The 26,331-nt window shown below is 40.0% G+C and overlaps 1 protein-coding gene across 1 annotated transcript in view; it reads right to left on the bottom strand.

The window, feature by feature from the left end:
• Window positions 1–26,331, bottom strand: part of LOC126419891 (lysosome membrane protein 2-like) — a 217,926-nt gene that overhangs the window by 6,234 nt on the left and 185,361 nt on the right. The window contains exons 7-9 of the mRNA XM_050087155.1: window positions 23,213–23,363; window positions 22,922–23,040; window positions 14,677–14,805 (exon numbers count right to left, since the gene is read on the bottom strand). Coding sequence (XP_049943112.1) covers window positions 14,677–14,805; window positions 22,922–23,040; window positions 23,213–23,363 — 399 coding nt within the window. The remainder of the gene's footprint in view (window positions 1–14,676; window positions 14,806–22,921; window positions 23,041–23,212; window positions 23,364–26,331) is intronic.

Raw genomic sequence — 26,331 nt, 5'->3', positions numbered from 1 at the left:
AATGTTGTCTTCTCCCAGTGCATTAATGAAAACATTAATATTTTCAGCCCTTTTATCTCCATTCAACACAATCCAATCAAAATATTATAAACATAATTTGCAACAAATACTAACAAAGAGATAGAGGGGCTGGCCAGTACTTACCTCAGCTCAGTACAGCCAATAGATACACATAAAACAGAACTGAAAATTTACATTCCTAGCTTTCGGAGCTTTGTTCCTTCATCAGGGAGGAGAGAGGGGAAAAAAGGGAAGAAGGGAAAGTGGATTCAGTTACTCACAACCCAGGTTATGAAGCAACAGGGAAAGGTAAACAGGGAGGGTAGCAAGGATGGAGGCATGCCTCCATCCTTGCTACCCTCCCTGTTTACCTTTCCCTGTTGCTTCATAACCTGGGTTGTGAGTAACTGAATCCACTTTCCCTTCTTCCCTTTTTTCCCCTCTCTCCTCCCTGATGAAGGAACAAAGCTCCGAAAGCTAGGAATGTAAATTTTCAGTTCTGTTTTATGTGTATCTATTGGCTGTACTGAGCTGAGGTAAGTACTGGCCAGCCCCTCTATCTCTTTGTTAGTATTTGTTTCACATCTTATATGAGATTTTCCATTAATCATTTAAACATAATTTGCATTCAAGTAAAACCAACAATTTGTGATGGGCCCAAAATACTATTTTGATCCACTGAATCATACCAAAAATTGCCCTTCAGTGACTTTTGGAATTGTAGAAAGATACATTTGATTTGTTAGATATTTTGTAATTATGATATATGGCTTATTTGATGCCATAGGAATGATGTCATGAGCCATCACATTAATCCATCATAGATGAATGTGGCCAGTTACAGACAGTTCTAGAGACTGTTCAATTTGTTATGACAGTTAGTAGCATACTGATTTTGATAATTTAATTCTATTAAATCATATAATGGCAACACTGACCATACCTGACAGAAGTGTACTAATAAAGGTTGGGCAAAATAAAAGTGACACAGAAAATATTTGTAGGACTGATCAGGAACTGATCCCTGTTAATGAACAGGTGAACTGATGATAAAATATTTTGTCGTGCATGACTTAATGCATCCAGAAGAACTCACCTGCTGAGTTCTGCTGGTGGTTTCTGATTGAAATGACACCATGACTTTTTGACAGCTAGTCTTTCATTTCATCAGATGAGTCTTGATTCAGCCAGTCAGGCTATGTAAAGTCACAGAACATGTGCCATTATGTATCATAAAATCCCATCAATAATTTGAAGAGCATTTGCATAATCTCAGGATTGGTGTTTGGTATGCAATTCTGGTGTTCCCATCATAACACAGTTCTTTCACTGAGCTGTTAATGCTAACTGGTATCCCCAGAAGCTATTTAATCCAAATGTAGATCAACTCACGGATTATGAACGTTTCTATGGATATTTTCAGCAGGACATAGCAACAACCAAGCCTGCCTTGACAACACTGTCATGAGTGCATGAAGTGTTCAATGAGGATGAGACAATGAGCAGAGACAGTGCTATCTCCTGGCTACCTTGACTGCCTGATCTCTCTCCCTGTGATTCTTACCAGTGGGGCAGACTGAAAGGTCAGGTGTATTCATATAATCCTCACATACTGGTAGAGCTACAGCAGAACATTGAAAATGTTTTTGCTGCCATCCCTCAGGCAAAGCTCCTATGTTTATTTCACCATTTGATAAATTTAACACAGTGCTGTATCAATGTCAGTGGTTGCCATTTCCAGACTCATCTGTGAAGTTCATTAACAAGGGTTATTTCTACATCTATCTCATTGTAAATATGTTGCAGGCCACTATTACTTGGACTAACGGCCTTGCAGCAGTGGTAACACTGGTTCCCATCAGATCAGCGAAGTTAAGCGCTGTTGGGCTGAGCTAGCACTTGGATGGGTGACCATCCAGTCTGCTGAGCGCTGTTGGCAAGTGGAGTGCACTCAACCCTTGTACGGCAAACTGAGGAGCTCCTTGATTGAGAAGTAGCAGCTCTAGTCTTGAAAATTGACATACGGCCGGGAGAGCGGTTTGCTGACCTAATGCCCCTCCATATTAGATTAGATTTACTTTCATTCCAATTGCTCCATAGTGAGGAGGTCCTCCAGGATGTAGAACATGTCAGAAAAACAATAGTACATGACAAATATATACAACTGAAACAAATAAGCACAGGTCCCAAGTGGAATGATCATTTTTTTAATGAACACTATATGAAAGAATCATTTTACAAACACTAATGCACTGAATTTAAAATAAAAAAAAGTTTTTTTTTATTTATAAGGTAATAAACATGTAATAGAACTACTACAATACTTATTTACAATGAACACATTGCTGCACTGAAATGGTGCAGACACACACACACACACACACACACACACAAATCAGTTGGTTCTACTGAGAAATTCATCAATGGACTAGAAGGAGTTGGCCACCAATAAATCCTTTAGACTTCTCTTAAAATGAATTTCATTGATTGTTAAGCTTTTTATGGCTGCTGGCAAGTTATTGAAAATATGTGTCCCTGAATAATGCACACCTTTTTGTACAAGAGCAAGTGACTTTAAATCCTTGTGAAGATTATTCTTATTTCTAGTATTGATTCCATGAATTGAGCTGTTGCTTTGAAAAAGTGATATATTTGTAATGACAAATTGCATTAAGGAATAAATATATTGAGAAGCAGTAGTTAGTATCCTTAGTCCCCTAAACAGGCTTTTGCAGGATGTTCTTGAGTTCACACCACATATAATAACTCTTACTGCTCGTTTTTGTGCCCAGAAAACTTTAGCTTGGCTTGATGAATTATCCCAAAAAATAATCTCATATGACATTATGGAATGAAAGTAAGCATAGTATGCCAGCTTTTTCATTTTTATATCCCTTATGTCTGACACAATTTGCATTGCAAATAGAGATTTGTTAAGATGGTTCAGCAGTTATGGTGTGCTCCTCCCAGTTGAATTTATTATCAAGCTGTAACCCCAAGAATTTAACACTGTCCACTTCTTCTATCTGCTTGTCATCGTATGTCAGGCATATACTTGTGGGACACCGCTTACAAGTTCTGAACTGCATTTAGTGTGTTTTTTCAAAGTTTAGTGTCAAAGAATTGGCTAGGAACCACTGATTAATGTACACAAATATTGTATTAGCCAATCTTTCTAAAACTACACTTGATTTGCTATTTATTGCAATGTTTGTATCATCAGCAAACAAAACAAATCTGCATCCGGTGATGCCTGTGGGCTGAGGATAACACAGTGGCTGGTTGATACCATTGGGCCTTCATGGCCTGTTCAGACGGAGTTTAGTTTTATTATTACTTGGTTCATCCTGTATGTCTTTATTGGTACTGAATGATAATGAACAAATAATATGGGAAGTTCTTGTTTGTTTTTCAATAACTTAAAATCTGCTTAAGTTTTATGTGACAACATGGCCATGAAACCTTTGACAAACCACTGCCCAAAAGGTCAAGTTCCATTTTCTGGCCTGACTGACAACCATGCCATCCTCTGCCAGTGGCATTATTGGACGCGGTATGGAGGGGAATATGATCGACACGGCACTCTCCTGGTTACTGATGGGTTTCTTGACCTTGGAACTACTACTAATTGGTTGAGTAGATCCTCAGTTGGTTTTTTAAAGTTGAGTGCACCATGTACCAATCTTCCCACCAAGGAAAACCCTAGCAGTATCAATAATTGAACCAAGTCCTCCACAGGGCAGCCAGTTGTGCTGATCACTCAGCTATGGAGCATAAAAAAATCCACAAGAATTGTGGATATGACAATCTACTGGGGCTTGATGTTATAAAAAAACAACAACCATGCATTGGTAGAGCTCAAGATTACTGAACAACCTGTACTGTCATACTTACCATGGGCCACCAAATTTCAAGACATCAGTCAGTATTGAAAATTAACTTATGTGGTGGGTAACTGTGACAAATTGTATAAAGATATCCTCATCTGAGACAGGCTGGTTCAGGACATCTCCATTTAGCAAATCCAAACTGACATCCTCAAATTACCAGTCTCAGTGGGGAGCAATGCCAGTCATTGTGCAAGCTTTCGAAATGACAAAGTGAGCCTGGATGTTGATCCTGTTGCCTGCAGACTATGCCTTTACAGCATCAGGCTCTCCTCATCCTCACCAGCCCGACCCACAAGCATCATCAGGAGTTTCCTTCCTGCCCTACCCTGCACATTTCTACCATCATGACCACAAAACTTTCATCCAATACTGGACATCTTTTACAACTTGTGAATGGCCAGGTATTTAACCTGTGTGCTCCAGCACCAGCAGTAGAAAGGTCTCCATTACTGGTGCAAGTTGATGTCATCCAGATGACACAAGATGGGCTCTTTGTGGGTGGATATGGGTGCACATACATATCAGTTGTCACAATAATCACAGGGAGACATATAAACAACTAAGCTCCATCCCTCTCCTACCTTGTACCATTTCATTGGTAGAATACAGATGAGCAGTTCCAGATGTTGGTGTGTGGTATGCTTTAGCCACATACAAAGCTGTCACACTTCATTTATGGTTCTTTGTAGTCCATCAACACAATGGCCTTAATATCTTTGTCATGGTTCCTTTAATGCATTTGACTGCTCCATTGCCAATCTTCCAGTAATGGCATTATAAATTAAAAAAAAAATAATAGTATCTGTGCTAGCTATTTTCTACCTTTTGTGTAATATTGCAAAATTGTTTAAATTGGATGATCTATTTGTTACAGAAACAGACTAAGAGAACTATTTATGCAATCTGTGCTGAGTGCTCACTCAGCTACAACAGTTGGGTCTGTGTTGCAATTCACAGAAGAGCGCATTTTTCTGCCATGATGATGAATATGTATGGTATTTCATGGGCAAGGACAGTGTGTGGGCAGCAGAGATGTACACTTAAGTTATTCACAACCTTACCACACCATAGAGTCTGATATGCATGTATACAGATGTCAGTAATATCATGCACACAAGATATGAAAAGGCAGTACATTGACAGAGCTATCATTTGTACTTAGGTGATTCATGTGGAAAGGTTTCTAATGTTATTGTGGCTGCATGACAGGAATTAACAGACTTTGAATGCAGAATGTTAATTGGAGCTAAACACTTGGGACATTCCATTTCGGAAATCATTAGAAAATTTAATATTCTGTGATCCACAGTGTCAAGGGTATGCCTAGAATACCACATTTCAGGTGCCACCTTTCATTATGGACAGAGCAGTGGCCGATAGCCTTCAAGTAATTATTGAGAGCAGTGGTATTTGTGTAGATGTGTCAGTGCTAACGAACAAGCAGCTATTTGCGAAACAACCTCAGAAATCAATACGGGATGTATGACAAATACATCCATTAGGAGAGTGCATTGAAATTTGGTGTTAATGGGCTATGGGAGCAAATGACTGATGTGAGTGCCTTTGCTAACAGCACATTGCCTGTAGCACCTCTCTTAGGCTCGTGACTATATTGGTTGGAACCTGGATCACTGGAAAAGTGTGACCTGGTCAGATGAGTCCTGATTTCAGTTGGTAAAACCTGATGGTAGGGTTCGAGTTTGGAGCAGACCCAAGGGGTCAAAAAGGCACTGTGCATGCTGGTGGGGGCTCCATAACAGTGCAAGCTGTGTTTACATGGAATGGACTAGGTCATGTTGTTCAATTGAACTTATCGTTCACAGTAAATGGTTATGTCTGGCTGCTTGGAGGCCATTTGCAGCCATTCATTGACTTCATTTTCCCAAACACCAATGGAATTTTTGTGGGTGACAATGCGTCATGTCACAGACCAAAATTGTTCATGATTGGTTTGAAGAACATTCTGGAGAATTCAAGTGAATGATTTGCTCAACATGCATACAACCATACATTTATGGGACAAAATCAAGAGGTCAGTTCATGCCCAAAATCCTGCACCAGTTACACTTTCACTTGCTAGAGGCAGCATGGCTCAATATTTCTGCAGCAGAGCTCCAGTGGCTTGTTGAGTCCATGCTGTGTCAAGGTGCTGCACTACACTGAGCAAAACACAATACAACATCATATTAGGAGGTATCCCATGAGTTTTGTCACCTCAGTGTAGTTTTCAACACCACAGAAAGATTTCTGCAAAGTTGGCAATCTTTTTGAATGTACTTCAGAATATGAACATGCTTTTTGCATGTAAATGTATATCTATATTCTGGAAGTCACCTTATGGTGTATATCGGGGGTACTTTGTGTACCACTGTCATTTCCCCCTTTTCCTGTTCCAGTTGTGTATGGTTCATGGAAAGAACAATTGCTGGTGAGACTCCATGTGACATCAAATCTTTTTAATTTTATCTTCACAGACTTTTTGTGGGGTATATGTAGGAGAAAGCAACACATTGGTTGACTCTTCTATGAATGTGCACTCTTGGAATTTTAACAGTAGACCCTATCATGATGCCAAATGCCTCTCTTGTTGTGTATGCCATTGGAGTTGATTGAGCTTCTCCAAGGTATTTTTGCACTAACTAAATGAGCCTGTAATGAAATGTGCTGCTCTCCTTGAGATCTTCTCTATTTCCTCTATCAATCCTATCTGGCGCATATCTCAGAATGATGAGGAGTATTCAAGATTGCTGTAATGAATGTTTTGTACGCTACTTGCTTTGTTGATGGGTTACATTCCCTAATGATTCTACCAATGATTCCCAGTTTGGTATCTACTTTACCCAAAATTAATTTTTGTATGGCTGCTCCATTTCAAATCACACCATGTGCATACTCCTAGATTTTTCCTGGAATTACTGCTTCCAGTGTTTGTTCTGCAGTCTTGTAATCATACAGTAAAGGAGCTTTCTGTTTATGTATTCCCAATACATTACATTTGTTTATGTTGAGAGTCAAGTGCAATTCACTGCAGTAAGTGTCAATCCTTTGCAGGTTTTCCTGCATTTCACAATAATTTTATAGGATTTCAAGTTCTCTGTGTACAACAGCATCATCCATGAAAAGCCTGATCGAACTTCTGATGTTATCTACTAAATCATTTACATGTATCTTGAAAAGTAATGTTCTTATTACATGGTCGTGGGGGGCACACTGAAAGTTACTTTAATTTCTGAAGATCTCTCTCTGTTCAAAATGATGGCTGTGCTCTGTTTGCTAAAAATTCTTCAGTCCAGTCACACAGTTGGTCTGATATTTTGTATTCTTATATTTTCTTCATTAGGTAGCAGTACAGAGCTGTCAAATGCCTTCTGGAGGTCAAGGAACACAGCATCTACTGCTTTCTGGGCATATGGATGAAGAGAGTGGAATGGGTTTCACATTACTATCATTTCTGGAACCAACAATGATTCCTACACAGGAGATTTTCAGTCTTCAGAAATTTCATAATGAATGAGTGAAACATATTTAAAAATTGGGCAACAAACTGACGTCAAGATATAGGTCTACAATTTTGTGCATGGTCTGATAACCCTTCTTGAAAATGGGAATGGTCAGTGCTTTTTTGCAGTCATTAGAAATGCTTCACTCCTCTCTTTGTCATTTATATTGATGTATGCCATTCCGTTATTCATACAGTTATTTAAAGGAGGTAGTGCACTTTTTCTGCTTTGAGATGTTGTTTGATTTAAGCATCTCACCTAATCCTATTCACCCTTGTTCTTGCAACTTATGTGTTTCAGAATGGGTTTGGCTTGCAGCTATCTCATTGTGCATTAGATAGACCAGAGTGACCAATTATTTATGTATGAAAAACTCCATCAATGATTCAGACTAACTAATCACAAATAGAGAAGGATGTCCTATCTAGAATTTTCAGCTTTCAAAAACTCCGTGAATATGAGTCTGGCACTTCATTTAAATTAGTTACTGATCATAAAACTCTTCTCACAATCTTTGCCCTTGACTAAAGCATTTAATTGTGCGCTGGAATATCTTTCTCAGTAGCTATCAATGTAAAATTTCATCTCGATCCACAGTACACCATGCCAATGCAGCCTACCTATTGTGATTCCTAGTGGGACCAAATGAAGCCTTTGACTCTTCTCCACAATCTGTTCTCATACTGAGTGCAAATCACCAAATAGTCCCCACAGAAAACTGACTGAAAGCTTTGTAAGTAGTGGAAGCAATGGCTGAAGATAAACTTCTACAAAAAATCTGGTCTGTAGGACTCCAATGAAAATAATTGGACACCAAAAGCCTGCTCCCCTTAGATGCCGTCATTTTTGTGTATGTCAAAGAGTTCTCCTCTTCTCTGCAGTGACTGAACATAACCACACAGACAATCCATAGGCCCTCCAATTGGCACTCTTAACACTACTCCAGTGGGGTCATTGGGGAATCATCAGAACCGAATATGTACTATTGCTGTCATGTGTACTGGCACGATATGAACAAGTACACTGTCAGTACGATCACACATTGCAAGACTCATATTTCATCATAGTCATCACCCCATCAACAGTTTCAGTTCTAGTCATCAACACAGGACCCTGGAGCATGCCTGTAAGTGGACTTTATGGGGCTATTCCAGTGGTGTATACGGGTGGTAACAACACATGCAAAGTCACACTAGCCAAATGCGGTCAGAATATTCTCCACTGCAGGTATTGGCACATGCAGGGTGAGTCACTAACTATTGCCACCTAGAATAACTCTGGAAGTATGATAGTAGCTGAAAAGTTTGTGGGGCAAATGTTGTAAGGGACAATGAGGGCCATAATATTTTACTGTTACTAGGAGGAGTCACTTCAGAGACACGAAAGTCAATTTTGTTTTTTCAAATGGGATGCTATAGTTTAGTACTTATTTTCTGATAGCATCTATCAGGATGAATCCAATGATGTGTAACAGTAAGGCCTTTGATGGTCAATATAGGTCACAAAGGTGGCATGGACATCCATTCACAGAAGGTGTTTGACGTGATTACAATTGGTATCAGTGCAGTGCTGAAATCTTCTTATCATGGATTGAGTGGTATTCCTTATCACTTTGGCACTTATCAAAGTACATGCTCTGACAATTCTCTTTCATATACTGTGCAAATAGTAAATATTCACCAAATACAGTGTAGCCATCTAATGTGCCATTGACATGGAAACACCATTCGATGGTTTTGCAATACAACACTAATGGGAACGGTGAGACTAGTCTTGTTCACCAGACTTGATGCCTCTGGATTTTTTCTTGTGGGGATTCATAAAAGACATTGTTTATAGACTATAAAGACAAAAAAGGTTCAAAAATGGTCCACATGTTGTGGGAAGCAAATTGTACAACAGTGCTAACAGTCTCCTTAAGAATCTATCATACAACACCGAAGGAGGTGAAGAATCCAGCCAAGTCACTCCATGGGTGCCAACCATGCCCAATCATAGACAGTGCTTGGCTTACTCCAGCAAGACAGCCAGCAACTATCACTGACTGCCCAGCATTATTTCCAACCTAAAAATCCAGTTCTTGTATGCTGCTCTGGCTGCCATACCCGCTGGGTAACTTGCACCAGTATTGAGCTCCAAGATGCAGTTTTGGCCACTGTGGATACTGAGGTAGGAAACATCCAAAATCACATGAACCAAGAGCCACCGCTGCTGCCAGCAACAGGAAGGGACATGAGTTCTGCAGCACTGTTACAAGCCGCAATAATATTACCACTAGCAATGATAACCAGCTGTGAAACAAACTGCAGAAGAGTGATATAATCAGTTGCTGAATGGAACTTAGGCACTTCACATCAGACAGTCCTACACAGCAGACAGTATTGTAGTTTATTCAAATTACCTCTGAGAGATTGCAAATTGATGTAAAAATCTGTATTGGTACAGAAAGGGATTTTGAGTTAATTGGACGTCAAATGTTTAATTATTTTCACTGGGTCTTCTTTACTACCAAAAGCTCAAGTTTGATTTGACTAAGCCAAACATGAGTTAAGAGAACAGTGCTGAGAATTTCTCTGCCACGTTTTAGAGCCTCAGGGTTTATGTGTTACTTCACTACATTGACCTATTCTGTTTTGCAGCATACTGAAATGAGTATTTCCTTGATTAATACAGACTAGTTGCAAATAATACAGTCATTCGTATTGAACAGTTCATTTATAGATTTTTATATGTGAGGTATCATGTATTTAATATATGGATGTGATTCTGTCTATCTGTTTCAGTTTTATCACAATTCAATGTTATGTAATAGACGTGTGGCCGTCATCGACCACCGGAATAGAGCAGAGTGGTATCTCTGTGCACTGACACGCTCTTAGGACACGGGTCTTGGCGTGTGCCTTTGTGCAGTGGTTTTTGCATTTCAATCAGTGACGCTCGCGAGGCTTGTTTATGTGTGTATATGTGTAATTGTGCAGTTAGAATAAATACGAGTTTCATACAAGTGGTGTTCAGGTTATTACAGCAGCTAAGCGACACGACTCCCATAGTGGTGACCCCGGACTTCTTCGATACGACCACAGTACGCGCGTTTTTCATCTTTCCTCCTGCCACTGTTACACACTGATGAACCACCACATGATTTGTGACTGGGAGCTCACCATGAGTTTGCCTATAATTTCATTCATGGACGAATTGCCAGTAATTCAGCCATCAACGGCTCTGACTACAGTGTTAAAGTCGTGTGCAAAACATAACCCCACTAGTACAGTCCACGGACTATGGCCCACACATGTTGCAGTGAATCCAAACACATGGCAGTTTCCGGACTTCATACCGCAGGTGAAACAAGAACTTCCCTCACCACAGTGCTCAGCAACATCCCATATGAATATGTTACATACCAGCCTGACACACAACCAGGTACTTTCGCCCGAAGCGCATACCACTACGTTGCGATGCCCGCGCCTACTGCGTTTGCTCCTGCACCATGTGTGTCGTGTGGTCAGAGGCCTAATTGCATTACAGTACAGACAGTCAAACCTATACCAGTTTCAGGGCCTCTGCTGCCCCCCCCCCCCACCCCCCGCCCATCGCCATCTTCCGACAATGCCACAACAGCCACCTGTAGGGTAGGGTGGTTTCCAAAGCTGCCACAACTACAGAAGGACAACACTATATCATGGTTTGTGTTAGTGCGCAATATTCTGGACATTCATGGAGTGTGGGGAGATGACGCACGTTTCATTTGTTTAATTACCCACCTCCACGATGAACTGGACCTGGTCAGTGACCTATTGCTCTCGCCACCAAAGCCAGCACAAACATGCCATCACCAGAGCTCGCATCATCGAGCGCTAATCATGCCCTCCAGCAGAAGCCATCCACTACATAATTCATGACGTGTCAATAGGGGACCGTACGCCTTCACAACTTTGGCATCATTTAAGGGCCCAGGTGGGCAAGGAGCTACTCCCAGACCATGCACTCTGGGTGTTGTGACTTGTGAAATTACCGCCAGACCTCCAACTACACCTATTGGCTTACCAAAACGCCGCTCTGGAGGAAAAACTATGACTGGCAGACCAGGCGTATTCCATCATAAAAAATCACTAGGTCACGTCCTCCTGTTTTTCCGACACTCCAAATGTTGGTGACACATCTACTACATTTCACTGGCCAGCCAGCAGAGGCTGGGTGCACAGCTCACAGCAACAGCCAATGGAGCCCCCTGGCGGCCAGACAGCCGTGCTTGTTACGGTTCCTCGACCGGTTGCCCCGCCCACCTCCACGAGGGCGCAACAGAACATGCCACGTGACGTTGCCAGCTCACCAGCTCAGGCACAACACCCAGCATACCCACTATGCCAGTATCATATCACGTTCAGTGACACTACATTCTTGTCGCACACCCTGCAGCTACCCAAACGGGAAGTGCGAGTCAGAATAGGCGCCACGGCTCACACCGGCAGTTTAGTGCACCAAAAACCTTATCGACTGACCACCCACACTGCCCACCATGCCGGCAGACTGTACATCCAGGACAGGATGAGCACACTCTACTGCCTCGTGGACACGGGCGCCGATGCTAGCGTCATTCCTAAGTCGAGCGCCACATCTTCGACATTGATGCCCGCCATGCCACTGTGAGCAGCCAACAATTCTACAATTTGCATCCATGGTTCAGCCAAACTCCAACTAAATCTCTCGCCTGATTTACGCTGCACCTGAACATTTTGCATCGTGGATGTCGACTGCCCCGTTATCGGTATGGATTTCCTGCACAACTTCGGGCTCTCGCCAGACCTCGAGGCAGCAGCCCTCCTGCATCACGCTTCCGGCAACAGGATACCAGAGATTTTCGCCACCTTCCCCCTGCCCCCTGCCCCCTGCCACACACTGTGATACCTTGCCCACCGTGACTGCCTAACACGCCCATCTCACGACAGAGCTCTCCGCCTCCCGGTCACGCCTGACAACCCAGTACCTCGAGATCACCGACCTTTGTGCCGAAAATGCGTGCCTGCAACAGCTGATCACCACCACGTCAGCCGAACTGTCACGCACACAGGAGGCAGCAGGGGACGCTTCCGCACCACTTGGATACACCCACAAGAACTCCACGGAGGCGCAGATACCTCCACAATGATGCATTTTCCTGCAGATCAGTGACATTCCTACCTCTAATGTGGTGCGTGTTACCCCACCTAGTCCCAGTGTGTCCTGCAGGTAATAGGCGTGATTACTAACGGTACCTGTCACTGTTTGAACACCATGGACCGATCACCACACCAACCTACATCACCTCCTCTCACCGTTCTCCGCACTGGAAGGGGGGCCTCTGTGGCGGTCGTCGACCACCAGAATAGAGAAGAGTGGTACCTCTGCACACTGACACGCTCTTAGGACATGGGACTTGGCACGTGCCTTTGTGCAGTGGTTTTTACGTTTCGACCTGTGACGCTCGCGAGGCTTGTTTATGTGTGTATACATGTAATTGTGCACTTAGAATAAATATGAGTTTCATACAAGTGGTGTTCAGGTTATTATGGCAGCTAAGCGACCTGATTCACATAGATGTATATATTAGGCGTGTTTTTAGGAAAAAGCTTTTGTTCTTTATGTTTTTAAGATATGCACATCATTTTAAGATGATTCTTGTACTTACAAATTCCAAGTAAGATTTTGCATAATTTTATTCAAACATTTGTAAATTAAACATAAATGTTAATTATATGGACATGTTAAGAACAAATCTGTATGAAATGTCTTAAGGAAACAGGGCATGTAATACTCTAGATGGTGAGCCATTAGTTTGCTGTGAATGTCCAGTTCAGTGGTCTATTGCTGCTGTACAAGAGGTGGAGACCTTGCAGTTTCACTGTCTCACTTCTCTCTCATTCTCGTGAACAATATGATCATGACATTGCACTCTACGCATGTTCCTTACAGTTACCTGCTAATATTTTCTGAGGGGTCAAAATACCTGCAACATAATGAGGTTTAGAGAGAATTTTGATGTTGTAACGACATGATGATGTTCATTTTGGATTATAAGGGCAACAAGCATCTATATCTACATTTACACATTACACCATAAGTCACCACACAATACATGTTAGAGGGCACCTTTTTTCACTACTAGCCATTCCATTTCCTGTTCTACTTGTGAATGGAGAAAGGGAAAAACAACAGTCCATAAGCTTCTGTATTAGCCCCAATTTATCTTATCTTCTCTTTGCAGTCTTTACACAGGAAGTATGCTGGTGGCAATAGAATTGGTCTGCTTTTAGCTACGAGTGCTAGTTAGCTAAATTTTGCTCAACTGTGTTTCACAAAATGAATGTCATTTTCCTTCCATGAATTCTCATTTGAGTTCACTGAGCATTTCTGCAATATTCACAAGTTGACTGAACATACCAAAAACAAATCTAGCAGCATGCCTCTGAATGGTTTTGATGTCTCCCATTGATCTGATTCATTGGGGGTTCCAACCACTCAAGTTATGCTCAAGAATGGGTTGCACCTGTGTTCCATATGTGGTCTCCTTCATATATGAGCAACACTTTCCTAGAACTTTCCCAGTAAATTGAAGTCAACCATTTGTCTTTTGTGCTATTGCCCTTATGTGCTTCTTCCATTGTCTATTTCTCTGCCATGTTACATACTGAGATTTAACTGAAGGGAGTGTGTCAAGCAGCACACCAGTACAAACATTTCATCACAGGACAAGGAAGGACAATAAGGACCGGGAACAAGAGAAAACCAGTTCAGCCAAATGGCTACTTGGTCCAGTATTTAAGAAAAGGAAGCTGTTAATACATAAGGCAAAAAGATCAGTCAGTCACTATACTAGGAGTATTAGTAAGACAGACACTTCATATGATCTGGATTCTGTAGTGCATTCACATTTGCTAAAAGCTAATTATTGTCCAGTCATAGTAAAAGTGAAAGTATTAGTAAGTTACCCTGAATATAACTATGATGGAAGTACTAGTAATAATAGCAGCAGGTATTTCAGTGCTAGTGAACTGCAATTTGGAACAGTACAGAAAATGTTGCAGTTAAAGGTAGTACTATACAGTGATTAATGTAGGAGATGTTAACTGTTATTCTACAGAAGAAAAGGACAAATGGCACACATGAAAAAAACTGATGTCAGAGAAAAATTGCACATCATATATAATTACTAGTTTTATCAAAGTAGCTGTTTTAAACAAAAACATACAAATAATATAATACAATATTGTTAACATATCTACTGAACAAGTACAAATTTTACTTACCATTTCAATCCAAGCAATAGGTAAAATTGTTCTATCTTTGAAACATTTGACAGTCTGCATGTATGGTGTGGTCCTCACCATGATGTTGATCTGAATTCGTGACCAGCCAGCAAGAGGCACACCCAGTTTCTGCACAAATTTTGAACAGCATTGATAATTTTTATTCCCTTTTAATTAATTAATTAATTGACACACAATGTTCCATAAATACCGTTGTGGAGGAGAAAGTTTGGAAGTGAGAAATTGATGGAGGCAGTCACAGTTGGAATTATTGTAAGGTATACTAATAACCAGTATTGATGAGTGTGAGAATATTTTCTAGATCACTTCAACACGCACACACACATGCAACATACCACTCAGACAAATAATCAGTTAATGGTATTATAATGTAAATGGACAATAAAAGAATCAACTCACCAAGTGGTGGCAGGGGAACACACATACAAAAGGACATAACTTTTACAAGCTTTCGGAGCCAGTGGCTCCTTCTTCTGGTAGAAGAGTTGAAGGGGAGGAAGAGGAGTGAAGGAAAAGGACTGGAGAGGTTTAGGGAAAGGGGTACAGTTCAGAAAAGTCACACAGAACCCCAGGTCAGGGGAGACTTACCAGACAGGATGAGAAGGAAAGACTGATTGTTGGGGATTGCACTCAATGAGATTTGAAATCCTGAGAGCTTAAAGGTGGAAGACAGATATTACTACTAAAACAACATGTAGGAGTTAATAAGAGTGAAAAGCTAAGTGCATTGTATGTAACAGAGGTGGTAGGAGGGACGACGAAAAATAGACAAGTCAGAAAATGGAAAACGGTAAAAACTAAAATGGAATGAAGAAAGGAGTAGTTACAGCGAATAAGTGCTGAGACAGAAGGAATTAATATAAATTAAGGCCAGGTAGGTGACGAGAACTGAGGACATGTTGTAGTGCTAGTTCCCACCTGCGGAGATCTGAGAAAGTGTTGTCTGGGGGAAGAATGTAGACTGTACTTGTCGTGGAACAGGCACTGAGGTCATGACCGTCATGTTGTACAGCATGCTCTGCAACAGGATATTGTGTGTTGAAAGTATACACCCTCTGCCTATGCCCATTCATCCTGACTGATAACTGGGTGGTCAGTACCTCATCTCTTATCTCTCAAACTTCAGAGGAATTCTCGTGTATACCTTAGGGACTAGCCCCCCTGGAAGAAAGAATACTGCAGAGACATGGATAGCCAACAGCCTGTGGTTTGTTTCCAGAATGAATTTTCACTTTGCAGTGGAGTGTGTACTGATTTAAAAATGCAGAGTGAAAATTTGTTCTGGAACCAATTTCCCAGGCTGGGGCTAAGCAGCATCTCCACAATATCCTTTCTTTCATGAGTGCTAGTCCTGTAAGGTATGCAGGAGAGGTGAAGTTTAGAAGGTCAGAGATGAGGTACAATAATACTGGTTCAAGTAAAGCTATGATGGTGGATCATGAGTCATGCTTAGATAGCTCAATCAATGGAACACTTGTCTTGATAGGTGAAGGTATCAGGTTCAAGTCCTAATTTGGGACATCTGTCAGAAAGTTTTGTAACATGAAATTGACTTTGACTCTCCTGTACTAGCACACTGTGGATGTATCCAGGGTAAGGTAACCCATCCAATTGCTGGAGTTAACAGTAAACAAACAGGAGCACAAGACAAATGTGAACTGATCATTTAGTCTGTCATCTTCAGTGGAATGTTTATGTAAATACAACTTACACCAATGGAGAAAAGGTAGAAATGTTACACATATACTGGAAATGTAAATAAGCAGTACAGCAATGACTGGTATATATTCATACTGCACATTGCTGCAGAATAATTTTTTTACCTTAACTGCTTTTACCCAGAGGATCCTGCCATAGGGCAGTGTTGAGTGAATATATGCAAACTGTGATAGCATTCCGTCCACATGTTAACACAATGAGAGACATTGTTAAGTGCAAAGAAGATAAAACTGAAGCCTAGAAAGTTGATACACAGTGTTTCATTTAGTGTGCAGTGCATACTGATCTCTGTTTCTCATACCTGTAAGCCAATTTTATTTGTTTGTAACTGCAAAGCATTCGATTTTGTAAGATCAAGATTTAATTTACAAACTGTGAGCCAATGGCAGGCCTGCTCCACTATTATCTTGGTTGTCTGTGTTATTCTTTTACTCGAGCCCTTTACTAATGTATTTATATCATCTGCAAACAAAACTTTTTTGAAGAATCCTCTAATCTCCCATGGAAGTCATTTATTCAGGTAAAGAACAGAAATGAGCCAGGTACTCGACATTTTGAGACTCCATATTTAATATTTCCTAATTCAAAATTTGAGTTATTATTGTGATATCATTGGTTAATGTGTCCTACTCTTTTCCACTCTTTATATACACTATATGATTGAAAGCATCTGGACACCTGGCTGAAAATGACATACAAGTTCGTGGCACCTTCCATCTATAATGCTGGAATTCAATATGGTGTTGGTCCACCCTTAGCCTTGATGACAGCTTCCACTCTCGCAGGCATATGTTCAATCAGGTGCTGGAAGTTTACCTGGGGAACGGCAGCCCATTCTTCACAGAGTGCTGCGCTGAGGAGAGGAATAAATGTTGGTCGGTGAGGCCTGGCATGAAGTTGGTGTGCCAAAACATCCAAAACGTGTTCTATAGGATTCAGGTCAGGACTCTGTGCAGGCCAGCCCATTACAGGGATGTTATTGTCATGTAACGACTCTGCCACAGGCCATGTATTATAAACTGGTGCTCAATCATGTTGAAAGATGCAATTTCCATCGCTGAACTGCTCTTCAAGCAATAAGGTGCTTAAAACATCAATGTAGGCCTGTGCTGTGATAGTGCCATGCAAAACAACAAGGGGCACAAGCCCCCTCAATGAAAAATATGACCACACCATAATACCACCACCTCCGAATTTTACTGTTGGCACTACACACGCTGGCAGATGACATTCATCGGGCATTCACTGTACCCCACCCTACCATCGGATCACCACATTGTGTACTGTGATTCGTCACTCCACACAATGTTTTTCCACTGTTCAATCGTCCAGTGCTTACGGTCCTTACACCAAACAAGGCATTGTTTGGCATTTACTGGTGAGAGGTGTGGCTTATGAGCAGCTGCTCGACCATGAAATCCAAGTTTTCTCACCTAACTGTCATAATACTTGAAGTTCCTGTTCACTCAATTCCACCGCAACCAAATGTCTACAGAGCAGTTCATTGTTGCACTGTGATAATCCTCACAGTTTCATGCATGCCATATGAACAATTATCATAAAAGAAAAGAAATAATAGAATTTTACAGATATTGCTGCAGTTTCAGAGAGAAGTACACTGATTGATATACCATAAGTTAGTGATGATCAGTTTGTGTATGTGAAAGTTGGTTGGTTGGTTGTTTGGGGGAAGAGACCAAACATTGAGGTCATCGGTCTCATCGGATTAGGGAAGGATGGGGAAGGAAGTCGACCATGCCCTTTCAAAGGAACCATCCTGGCATTTGCCTGGAGAGATTTAGGGAAATCATGGATAACCTAAATCAGGATGGCAGGACGCGGGATTGAACCGATGTCCTTCCGAATGCGAGTCCAGTGTGCTAACCACTGCACCACCTCGCTCGGTTATGTGAAAGTGTGGTATTCAGATTACTTATTTACTCTGTTGTTTTTCTTGGTGATCAAAGCTAGGAAATAAATGTGTAATTACTGGTGTGTAGTGAGTGATTTAATCTATACAGTTTACGTTAACCTCCTTTAGGATACTTACTTTGCTGATATAGACTTTATTGCTGTACATACATGGAAGTCAAAATTTATCTGACAAAATATTGAATCTCTTCCAAATCAGATATGTAATTAAAGGATGAAAAATCCGTATTTTGCTGCAAAGTAGGATGAGGAATTGTCAATGATCATCAGCTGCGTCAACATTTCTCACTTCACAACACTTAAGATAACGTAAAAATCTCATTTAATTGTTTGAGAATAGTGGAATTTTGTGACTGAAATATTTTGTGTCAGTTCTTCCAAGTATATCTGAAGCAGAAGGATTACACCATACAGTTTTTAGCGACCGAGAAATTATTATATTTTATAAACAAGATGTGATGGAAATTCAAGAAATGGAAATATTTCATCATATACTTGCCCAAGATAGCAAGGCCTGTAGTTTTTCAGACATGGACCAGAACACTTGTGAAAAATAGATGAGGATACCTGTTAGCAAAATTATGGAACTATAAGAATAGAAAGCCTCTAGATTCCTCTGAAACAGGGAGAAGTGCAAAACTCAAGAAGAATGCAAAGAAACTCAAATGAAGAATACAGTGCAATTTAGCACTTATTGCAACAGGCAAATTGATTTCTAGAAACAGCTTTAGAAATTTATACATAAAAATTTATGATTGGTTTGCATGACATCACTGGATATGTCTCAGCATAACATATCAAACTCAAAATTGACATAAAATGTACATCTGGTTCACATAAGGATTTAACAGCTGTTGTTAAGTTGTCCTCCTTAAATGATAGGATCACATCATTCTGCAATTTAACAGCAAATTTATTCCAATATTCCCTCAGCAAGTAATCACACAAATGATGACAAATCTTATGATACAATTTTCTCATTTGTTATTTGCACTTAGCTGAATTCCGTACTCCTGTATTCCCTGAATTATTTCACAGACTAGCATCTGAGACAAAAGACATTATAAAATTAAACTGTGCACAACAATTTGATGTGGCAGGAGGCTATCCACAAGTTGTTTAGCTCAAAGCAGGAAATAAGCATCTCTTTGAAATGTTACCTTACAATAAGTCCTTACCTTGACAGAATACAGATACAGATGACATGAGGTGACACACCAAAAATGTTGTTCATAGTTAGTTTTAATGTTCCATGTAATCTCTTTTGAGTTCAAAGTTTACTGTTGGATAAAGATTTAATTTTGGGATGCACATTGGGGTGTAGTCCCATTTTGTTCCCCATTAGAGCTATGTGGTGACGACTAGAAAGATAGCCCATGTTGAGTTTGACAGGGTAACAGAAAGACAGTAGTTAAGAAGCTGCAGTGCTGTTTCCAAATGCCAGGGGGGTCATTTTGAGCCCTAGCCCTGTATGTAACTTGACTTGTAGATAAAAATTCATTTAAGAAAATTCATACACTTTTGTTCAGTGCTGAAGAATGTTCATTAATTTAAATATATTTGAGAAACCTTTATTATGAACTATAATCACAGGGTGTGAAATACTAAATGGGATAAGTTAATGACTGTTTTATTCAATGGCGATCAGATAATAAATATAATAAAGACCCAGTCATGAACTCAATTTGATGATGTGGAGTACAACTGGAGTATTTAGATCTGGAAGTTTAATTTCTTTAATTTTAATGGACCACAATCTGTTGGGTGTACAAAAAGGAAATGGCAAATTGTTTCAACTTCCTACAGCAAATTTTCTCCTTCTAAGAAGAAAACAACATTAGGAATGTATTGAATAAAATAGAAAGAAACATTCCACATGGGAAAAATATATTAAAAACAAAGATTCCATTACTTACCAAACGGGAAAGTGCTGGTAGATAGAAACAATAAAAAAAAACACACAAACACACACACAAAATTTCAAGCTTTCGCAACCAACGGTTGCTTCTTCAGGAAAGAGGGAAGGAGAGGGAAAGACGAAAGGATGTGGGTTTTAAGGGAGAGGATAAGGAGTCATTCCAATCCCGGGAGTGGAAAGACTTACCTTAGGGGGAAGAAAGGACAGGTATACACTTGCACACACACACATATCCATCCGCACATACACAGACACAAGCAGACATTTGTAAAGATAACCTCTTGGTTCATCCCTATGAAATCCCCAAACCACTTTCCCTACCCTCTGACTCCTACCCTTGTAACTGCTCCCGGTGTAAAACCTATCCCATGCACCCTCTCACCACCACCTACTCCAGTCTTGTAACCCGGAAGGTGTACACGATCAAAGGCAGAGGCACGTGTGAAAGCACCCACGTGATTTACCAACTGACCTGCCTACACTGTGAAGCTTTCTATGTGGGAATGACCAGCAACAAACTGTCCATTTGCATGAGTTGACACAGGCAGACCGTATTTGTTGGTAATGAGGATCACCCCGTAGCTAAACATGCCTTGGTGCACGGCCAGCACATCTGGGCACAGTGTTACACCATCCGGGTTATCTAGATACTTCCCACTAACACCAACCTGTCAGAGCTCCGGAGATGGGAACTTGCCCTTCAGTATATCCTCTCTTCTAGTTACCCACCAGGCCTCAACCTCCATTAATTTCAAGTTGCCGCCGCTCATACCTCATCTGTCATTCAACAACATCTTTGGCTCTGTACTTCCACCTTGACTGACATCTCTGCCCAAACTCTTTGCCTTTACAAACATCTGCTTGTGTCTGTGTATGTGCAGATGGATATGTGTGTGTGTGCGAGTATATACCTGTCCTTTTTCCTCCTAAGGTAAGTCTTTCCGCTCCTGGGATTGGAATGACTCCTTACCCTCTCCTTTAAAACCCACATCCTTTTGTCTTTCCCTCTCCCTCCCTCTTTCCTGACGAAGCAACCGTTGGTTGTGAAAGCTAGAATTTTGTGTATATATTTGTGTTTGTTTGTGTGTCTATCGACGTGCCAGCGCTTTCGTTTGGTAAGTCACATCATCTTTGTTTATATATATATATATATATATGTATATATAAACAATCCAACATGTTTGCATTGCATTAGCGGAGATTGAGGCCTGGCGGATAACGAGAAGAGAGATATGCTGAAGGGCAAGTTCCCATCTCCGGAGTTATGAATATAATAGAGGGAAACATTCCACGTGGGAAAAATATATCTAAAAACAAAGATGATGTGACTTACCAAACGAAAGTGCTGGCAGGTCGATAGACACACAAACAAACACAAACATATGCACAAAATTCAAGCTTTCGCAACCAAAGGTTGCTTCATCAGGAAAGAGGGAAGGAGAGGGAAAGACGAAAGGATGTGGGTATTAAAGGAAAGGGTAAGGAGTCATTCCAATCCCGGGAGCGGAAAGACTTACCTTAGGGGGAAGAAAGGACAGGTATACACTCGCACACACACACGTATCCATCAGCACATACACAGACACAAGCAGAAATTTGTAAAGGCAAAGAGTTTGGGCAGAGATGTCAGTCGAGGCGGAAGTACAGAGGCAAAGATGTTGTTGGAAGACAGGTGAGGTATGAGCAACGGCAAATTGAAATTAGAAATTAGCGGAGATTGAGGCCTGGCTGAAGGGCAAGTTCCCATCTCCAGAGTTCTGACAGGTTAGTGTTAGTGGGAAGTATCCAGATAACCCGGATGGTGTAACACTGTGCCAAGATGTGCTGGCCATGCACCAAAGCATGTTTAGCCACAGGGTGATCCTCATTACCAACAAACACTGTCTGCCTGTGTCCATTCATGCGAATGGACAGTTTGTTACTGGTCATTCCCACATAGAAAGCTTCACAGCGTAGGCAGGTCAGTTGGTAAATCACGTGGGTGCTTTCACACGTGGCTCTGCCTTTGATTGTGTACACCTTCCGGGTTACAGGACTGGAGTAGGTGGTGGTGGGAGGGTGCATGGGACAAGTTTTACACCGGGGGCGGTTACAAGTTTTACACCGGGGGCGGTTACAAGGGTAGGAGCCAGAGGGTAGGAAAGGTGGTTTGGGGATTTCATAGGGATGAACTAAGAGGTTACGAAGGTTAGGTGGACGGCGGAAAGACACTCTTGGTGGAATGGGGAGGATTTCATGAAGGATGGATCTCATTCAGGGCAGGATTTGAGGAAGTCGTATCCCTGCTGGAGAGCCACATTCAGAATCTGATCCATTCCCGGAAAGCATCCTGTCACAAGTGGGGCACTTTTTGGGTTCTTCTGTGGGAGGTTCTGGGTTTGAGGAGATGAGGAGGTGGCTCTGGTTATTTGCTTCTGTACCAGGTCGGGAGGGTAGTTGCGGGATGCGAAAGCTGTTTTCAGGTCAGCAATAAAAATTTAGTATGTTACTACTGAACTTAATACCTGTGTTGACAGTGTACAAGTATGATATTGTATTTACATAATGACCACCTTTGTATTTAGGAACAAATAATTTTGTAATGGAAAATGCTCTGTGATATTGAAAATGCTAGAGTTCTTTACATTTTGAGGCTTATAAAACATTAAAACTTACTGGATATATATCAACATATGAGTCGTGCAGTGTCTCATTAGGTGTTAGACCATCCACGGCATTTATTAGGCTTCGATCCCCTAGGTAAAAATGGGGGAATGACAAGAAGATAGGTGCACCTGAAACATTTTGAATTAAAGTTGACTTATAGTTTACTCTTAATTTCAGATAATGCATCTAGTGATAAATACTGGTATAATTCCTTATTGTCAAGCTTTAAATTAAACACTTATTATGAAAAGGTGATTTGTTATGAAGCTTACTGCAAAAAATGTAGTGTAATGTTCTTACCAAAAGTACATCCTGAAGTATTAAATACTCCTGATGGAGGACAAAAATCAGCATCTGGATGACAGAAGCAAGCATTCTCTGGATTTCGATATGCTGAATCAAACACGTTTCTTGGAAATTGGAAGCGGAGTGTTGGAATGTTACCAGCCACCTTGAAACAAATATAAAAAAGAATAGTTTTTAAATGGAGACTTCTAAAAAATAAAATAAAGATAAAACTTGGGAGTCTCAGTTCTGTGTAGTATTAATACCCAGATTATTACTGTGATGCTAGAGTTCAAACAGTTTATTCTATAAGTTTCATTTCTTTTATGAAGCTAGGAAGTCAAAACTTAATTGATGTAAGTTGTGATGAATTGTACAGTATATTACTCAGTGATTGCATGTAGTAGGCTACTACAGTCTGCAACAGCGTTCATGACCCTTTGGCTAGGGATGCACAGTAGACAGCAATGCAGCTAGCCAATCAGTGCTCAACATATTTCCATGTTCTATACTGTGTAAACTTTCATCATCTTTGAGCATCCTATCATATTTTATGTGTGCAAAACTACAGCTGACTCATTTCTGTAATATTTTGTGTGTTCTGTGAGTGTTCTCATAATGGCTGAAGCCCTTAGAAGGCATCAAATGTTTAAAAAACATGAACCTTACTTTTAAAGTATATTAATTTTTCAAACATGAAGTAAAATCAGGCCAGCTGATCCACAACATTGTGAAGGTGCAGGAATGTAATGTAGTTGCTGTCTATGTACTTTGTGCCAGGTTTACAATGCAGAATTGCTAGTTAGCTTCGCAGGCAGAGGCCACTAACATTGTCATTGACTATAATACCTGACGAAGGAGGGGCACAAAGAAATCAGACAGTGCCACAAAATATTAGACTGCCTTACGTCTATAACCTCCATGGTTGCTTTTTGCAGCTAATCACAAGACATCTTTCTTCTTTGCTGCTCTTAAACAATCTCTTTGTCTATTTTTCATAAATTATAGCACCCATTTGCCTTTTAAAACATTTTATGTTCATACTTATTTGATTTATGTGAAACAGTTAACACTGGGGGAAGTTATTAGAAACTGAAGAATGGTATAAACTAAGTGAAGAGGAAAGTATTAGATATAAAAATCATATAAAATTATTAATAACACATTATGCTGAGGATTTTCCTGTCTTTTGTCCCTTTAGATTTTCAAAATGAGGGAACTGCATGCCTCTAAAGAATCACATTTTTAGTTGAATAATAAGTTTGTTTTGAAAACTTGAACTCTTGGCTTAAGAAGAGAGGAAGTTAGCATGTCCGTTTGGAAATGCTTTCAGTAGTATTCTGAGATGTCGTTTGAAGTACATGAAATTCAGGTTAGGTGATAACATTTAAATATTTCATGGTTGTTTCTGCCTTTGTTCATTAGTAAACAAATTTTTGCCCAAGGAACATTGGAAATTTTAGCATGTTCTAATACTTTTGGTGATAACAAACTTCACTGATTCCCTTGGGTTCCTAACTATATTAATTGAGGCAGCATGTCTTGTTTGACAATCTTTTCATGTAGGAAGTACTTCAGAGAGTCACTACAATGTTCTGTTGAGCTATTAATGTGTATTGTGAAAAGCAATAGCCCTGTTACTCTGTCCTGAGGTATGAGTTGCATTGTGTCTGCATCTTAAGGCACTTGAAAACTGAGTTCTTCTAGGACATCCACAAAAGATTCACTGGTTACATTGCTTAAATGCATGTAGAGGGTTTCTCTAGAAAAATCATGATATTCAGTGCAGTAATAACTTACTATTGTTTATGTTTATTTTTGTGAATACTTTTGAAGATACGTGTAGAGAATATCATAACTTTTGCTACAGATTTCTACATGAAAACTGTTTGTGGGGTAATAAACTTCTAAAAGTTGTTGTGTTTCTGTCCACATTTTGCAGTTTTCTATTTGTATGATTATAGCAAGCACTTTTACCACTCATTTATGCAAGTAATTTAAATCATAGACTACCATATTTGTATGGTTCCAGAACACAAAAAAAGCAATCACATAAGAACTGAACTTTGCAATATGTTCAGGGTATGGGGATTCATTTCATCAGATATTGGTCCCTTCATTTAATGTTGTGGCATGAAATCAGGAAGTTTCATTTCCCATTTTTATATGTAAAAATTCAAATAAATCATTGAAGATTCACTTTTGGAATAAATTATCAACTATAATTATTATATATATTGTTATCAATAAATAATGAATTATGTGTATGATCCTGTCCTTTCACATTAAATATACCAATGATTTTCAATTAGAGAATGGGGAGATTTAACAATAGTTATTTCATTTACAAAATTAATTTTCTTAATTTCCAGTTATTGTAACAAATGCACAAAAATCTTAAAAGCAACATGTGTTATTTTATATTAACTCAAATAAATTCTTGTATTGTATTTTCATTTTGTATAAAAGATATCTTTGACTTGACATCAAGAGTTTTGATGGGACTAGTAAAATAGTGAGTGGTTGACTGACCTGAATGGTGAAGGTTCTCATGTTGAAAGCAGTCTGTGCAATTCAATGATGGAAAGTGAGTAACCAGAAGAAATTTTTACTCTGATGTTGAATCTGACTTGTGGGGAAAAAAAAAAAAAAAAAAAAAAAAAAATCCTGATCTACATGAAAATTGAAACATAGGTTCCCGCCCAATAATTATCTGCAGTTAATGGATTGACTACATTCAGCAATGAATGACTGGATTGAAACATAAATTTAAGTGTGGAAAATGTACATCTCCTGCTATCAAAAACCTTTAAAACATAAGGCAAATATATTCATAAATTTTCTTGAATAGACAGTCATTACTGTTAGTCTCTATACAACATTTATCTTCATGAACAATGAAACTGAGATCATAACAACTTTGTGGTAGCCACACTAGGCCCTATTGCACCAATCAACCATTGAGTGCACCATTTATTAAGTACAGTTTAAGTTTCCAAAGAGAAAAATGGTACTACGCTATTCTGTCAAAAAAAGTTGTGGCCATATTCCCCTCAGTGAGTGAGGAAATTAAACAGCTGCAACAAGTCTAAGTAAAGTTCTTGTTGTTTTCTTCTATAATAAATTTTAAAAAA

The sequence above is a fragment of the Schistocerca serialis genome, chromosome 9, assembly GCF_023864345.2.
Source record: "Schistocerca serialis cubense isolate TAMUIC-IGC-003099 chromosome 9, iqSchSeri2.2, whole genome shotgun sequence".
NCBI lineage: Eukaryota > Metazoa > Arthropoda > Insecta > Orthoptera > Acrididae > Schistocerca > Schistocerca serialis.
The sequence above is the reverse complement of the archived record's forward strand: the minus strand, read 5'-3'. Positions and strand labels throughout refer to the sequence as shown.